This window comes from Anguilla rostrata, chromosome 8 (assembly GCF_018555375.3).
Source record: "Anguilla rostrata isolate EN2019 chromosome 8, ASM1855537v3, whole genome shotgun sequence".
Taxonomy (NCBI): Eukaryota; Metazoa; Chordata; class Actinopteri; order Anguilliformes; family Anguillidae; genus Anguilla; species Anguilla rostrata.
In genome coordinates, this window is record NC_057940.1 from 25721912 (window position 1) to 25726448 (window position 4537).

The window sequence follows — 4537 nt, forward strand, 5'->3', positions numbered from 1 at the left end:
TACAATCAGACGTCTTGGAATTTTGCAAGTTGCATTCAGTCTCGTTGCAAATCATTGATCTGAACTGGCCTTTAGACATCAAGGCATGCATATAAAATACATGAGATGCACAAATCATTCTTATTACTCAAGTTAGCCTTTATTGTGGCAATTTAACGTCTTCATCACTTCACTTTCCAACTTCGGCAAAGACTGGACATGGCACTGTGGGGTCATTCTTCTTGAATACCTTGTATTTACAATTTTTATTGTCAAATTCCATTGTGCAGTCCTTAGGAAAGGAAACGGGTCTGGCATACCTGCAATCACATAGCTTTCAGAGGCAGGCATTTCATTGGGTTGCTTATAGTGTAAGCACTAAAAGGTACGACTGGTAGTAAGTGAACAACGTCCAATCTAGTACTCCAGAGTATTCTTATTCAACAATCACTTTTGGAAGTAGATGATTGTACGACGATTTGACACACTACCTCTGATGTGAAGAGTTCCAATTTTTATCTTATTTAAATCGAAATTGGAGTTAAGAGGGGAACTGAAAGGTACTATGATGCTAGGCATGTGGGTGTGACTATGCTGGGTCATGAGGGAGAACTAAACTTTTCGAGCACTGCTATTGGGCAAGACTGGCAATATTATCCAGCTATATAAAAGTACAGAATGCAAAATGGTTTCCCTTAAATTAACCACAGGCACCCAGGGAAGCAATGAAATCTTAGGTATGGCAGATTTTGTCCATCATTTATTGTGCCCACTCCAGATGAAGTGCGTGCATTTTCCACACGCAATCTGGCTTTGGTACACAATTTGGAGGCTTGGACTTACAAAGGTAGGTACCCAACTTGCTAGCTATGTGTTCCAAGTAACAAAACCAAAGTTGTACACAGCTGCATTCTGCTATAGCTACCACTATACATGCAGTAGTATTAAGAGGTTGTCAGACATGTCTGATACGTACGTTTCACAACACCCATTGCAGGTACATTCCAGACAATCAGAGGTTCTCCAGGTTGAGTCAAAGGGATGCACTGTACCGTCCTTGTCTACACAGCCAGATAGATCTAAACAGACACAGCATTGCCACACATGGCATGGGTCAGAATCCAGTGTCAAATGCTGTTTTACTATCTACTTTTAAGCAGGTGTGTTCCAGGTGTTGTCATCAATATTACATTCAAGTCCAGTGCACTATTTACAGTTTCCAAATCCTAATCCCATCAGAACACAAATATGATTTGTGATACGTGTTTATTTACAGTAGTGCGGATTACCTTCACTCAACGCTAGCGAGGGGACGAAACAGGCACCATGGAGAAGATGAAGCTGAGTGCACAGGAGCAAAGCCAGGGCTAGGTACTTCTGCACAGACAGAATGGGAAGGAGAGAAGAAATCAGAAATATAAAACAAAATAAGGATCAGGCTGTGAATCATTGTCTTCTGTCTTCTTGTGTGAATAAATCTTCCTTTTTTATTTTCCCTTCGACTTTCAGGAGCTACAGTTAGTGTATAGCAGGGACACTGAAATCTGTCCCTTAAGGCCAGCAGTACTGCTTGTTTTCATTCTTCCCGTGTAATCAGGAGTGATTCAAACCTGGGACACCACTGCATTAATAGTACAGTTAAAAAGTAGATCTTAAATTAAACTAAAATCATTAGCTGATGAAAACATTTAAAGTTTTTGTTCATTGCTAGAGATCTGAAGATACTTACCATGATTGCAGATCAATGGTCGGTTTTTGTGTGACTCTTCTTCAGGACAGTGTAGAATATAAACAGGACATTAACAGGACATTCACCCCTGAAAACAAACAAAGTGGTGGGAGGGAACCAGGGAACGAGAGAGAAGAAATTTGTCTCCCCCCTCATGATCAATAGCAACCTTTATCCTCTGAATTGTTGATCTCTAGGCAACCCCCATGAAAAGATCTATTTGTTACTACTACATAATCTCAACACAAAACCTTTTTGTTTACTACTTAATCAAGACTATTGTATGCAGTCACTAATTATGTAGTAATTTAAGCAGTAATAAGTGGAGTTTTGGGACTTGCCACTACAGGTATTTCCTATTGAAATAACTGCTTCAATCGTTTTGTGCTCATTATTGTACCCCTAGTGGTTCTAAAGTTTCACTACTGAATATTTACATGTTTGCTTAAATTTACTAAATAAAACCTGCTGTATTAGTCTTTAAAACCTCCCCATCTAGTATTGAATGAATGCACATTCCCTTTTGAAGTTCGCCTGCCATTTTTGCATAATCTGAATCATATCACTAAATCATCGCATCAGGGGAAAATCCACTCATTGGTCAAATAAAAAAGGATTTTCAACTTAATTTTTTAGGTAAATGATTTAGCAGGGTCCCTTTTAATGAATACAGTGGCATTACGTGCTAATTGCTTTGTGTCCTGTTAGGCCACTGCCAGTTTTTAATACAGTTTTTGAGAAGATTCTTTCTTTTGTGATTTAGTTTTTAATGTGATTTCCTAAATTGTGGGTTCCATTGATTATTTGTGCAAAATAAAAAGTACATTGAATTTGAAAGAACCGAACACAAGTTACCTCACTCCAAAAAAGAAAAGTTGCAAACCTATGATCTAATCCATATTTGTTTTTATTAGCAATTCCAATAAATTCCAAGAACCTACAAATTTTTGGCGCAAGGAGTGTTGTTTAGAATTTATTTTTGGGGGGAAAAAAATAAAAAATAAGTTGGGAAGAGGAGCAACAGGTAGCCTGAGCAAGAGTGTGGACGTGAGGCTGAGGATCTGTGGTGTTGCAGAGGATGGGAGGAACCACTTGTTGTTCTGTGAGTAAAATCTGATTTTGCTTTTATGAGGTCCTGCTTTCGAAGAACTGTGCATATATAGTGCTTGTGGACCTGTCTATCTCCAAAGTCTATCTGATTAGAGATAGGCGCAGTGCATCACAGTTACTGCGGGAGTTTTATGGCTGTAAGAAAAAAGAAGGGAAGAGTATTTGTGATTCCTCCCATGCTTTGTCACTTTCACACCAAGCCGTAATGAAATAGTCTCCCAGTGCAGTTGTGGACACAGATCTTTCTCTTAGAGATCAATTAATTGAAGGGGTCCCAGATGTGTCTCTAAAGCGAGCTCTGTGAGAACAGACACCGTTGGAACTTATCCAGGTGCAAGCCATATCTTGGCTATCAGAGGAAGAGAATCTGAAAAGTAGGCTACTAGGGTGGTCAAGCATTGACGGTTCTCCCATTACTAAAACCGATACACTTTGTCCTGTTGTTGCTGTAAAGCTGTCAGGCAATACAACACTTAATTAATTATGCTTCAGGTGTAAAGGGGTCCCAGTGATGGAATGAACTCCCTGTTCCTCTACGAAGCATTCAGTCACTGCCCATCTTCCGCCATATTCTGAAGACGCATCTCTTCAGACTGTACCTGGACTAACTATCATTACTCTGCAGGGCACTCCCAATCTAGGATCACCTACAGTATCACTTGTAACCTTCTACTTTATTCCTATAGCATTCTCGTGCTACACGCATACCTCCATCCAACACTTATATTGCATTTGTATTGTTATCCTGATGTTATAGCTCACTGTCATGCCTCCTAGTTTGACTTAACGTTACCTTCCGACCTAGCCTATGCTTACTGTGCTCAAGACTCTGAATAACTGTAACATACTGAGCATTGTACCTTATCAGACCTGTGTTGTGTAGTTGTTCCAATGACCTTTAGTATGCACTTATTGCACGTCCCTTTGGATAAAAGCGTCTGCCGAATAAATGCAATGTAATGTAATGGGTCGGTCACGGAACTGCACCGAGCAGCAGCCTTGTAAGGAACCAGAAGTTGAAGATGATCAGGGAAACAAACTCCCTCAGTTTGCTCAGAGTCAAGCAATGTGAGGGGAGACTCTAGGCTGAAACAAGATTCTCAGTACAGACCGTGGCAGACTCTTTGACAGAGCAGTAGGCAATTGGCCTATTGCAGAAATTAAAATAGCAGGGGTAGTTCTTTCTCGTTTGTTTAAAATGGGCGGCCTAGTTAGCACAAAGAATGAAAGTCTTTTTTTTTGTGAACACTTGCATGCAAAGACATGCTATCAACATCCAGTTTGCTTAGAATCACAGCGGTAAATGGCCTAGAAATACCTTATTTAGACATGGATGTTGAACCCAGGGGTATGGTTTGGCTGGAATATGGGTTCATAGTGGAAGGAAAGTGAAAATTAAAAATCCAGCATCTCAGATATGATCTACATGAATATCATCAGCAAAAGTCACCAGTTAGTATATGTTCATTTTGAATCCCATGTAGATGTAAAACTGACCTCTAACTGGAGGAATATGCATATACAGCATATGCAGGTCTGTAATCGGTTAGATAAGAAATGTTTGGCTCAAGTGGTTGATAAAGACCCAGTACATGTGCCTGCAGCCTCTGTTGGGACCCTGTTAGCTGGAGGACAAAGGTGAGATGAATGCTGGCTTTAGAATGCTGTTGGAGCCAACAGATACACCTTAGCCTAATGGGCTTGTTGCCGTGCCAATAG

At 40.2% G+C, this 4537-nt stretch overlaps 1 protein-coding gene across 1 annotated transcript; it reads right to left on the minus strand.

Moving 5' to 3' along the window:
• Positions 1-117: 117 nt before the first annotated feature.
• Positions 118-1867, minus strand: LOC135261243 (beta-microseminoprotein E1-like). The gene is made up of 4 exons (XM_064347337.1): positions 1709-1867; positions 1269-1356; positions 956-1058; positions 118-299 (listed from the first exon to the last, which is right to left on the minus strand). The coding sequence occupies exons 1-4, from the start codon at positions 1709-1711 to the stop codon at positions 170-172; spliced, it is 324 nt and encodes a 107-aa protein (XP_064203407.1). The 5' UTR covers positions 1712-1867; the 3' UTR covers positions 118-169.
• Between the last annotated feature and the right edge of the window lie 2670 nt (positions 1868-4537).

Excerpts from the sequence above, each read along its gene's own strand:
- LOC135261243 (XM_064347337.1), bottom strand. Across the intron at positions 1,059-1,268 it reads CTCGCTAGCGTTGAGTGAAG|ATCTATCTGGCTGTGTAGAC; the intron begins GTAATCCGCACT and ends GTGTCTGTTTAG. Across the intron at positions 300-955 it reads TGCAATGGGTGTTGTGAAAC|GTATGCCAGACCCGTTTCCT; the intron begins GTACGTATCAGA and ends ATGTGATTGCAG.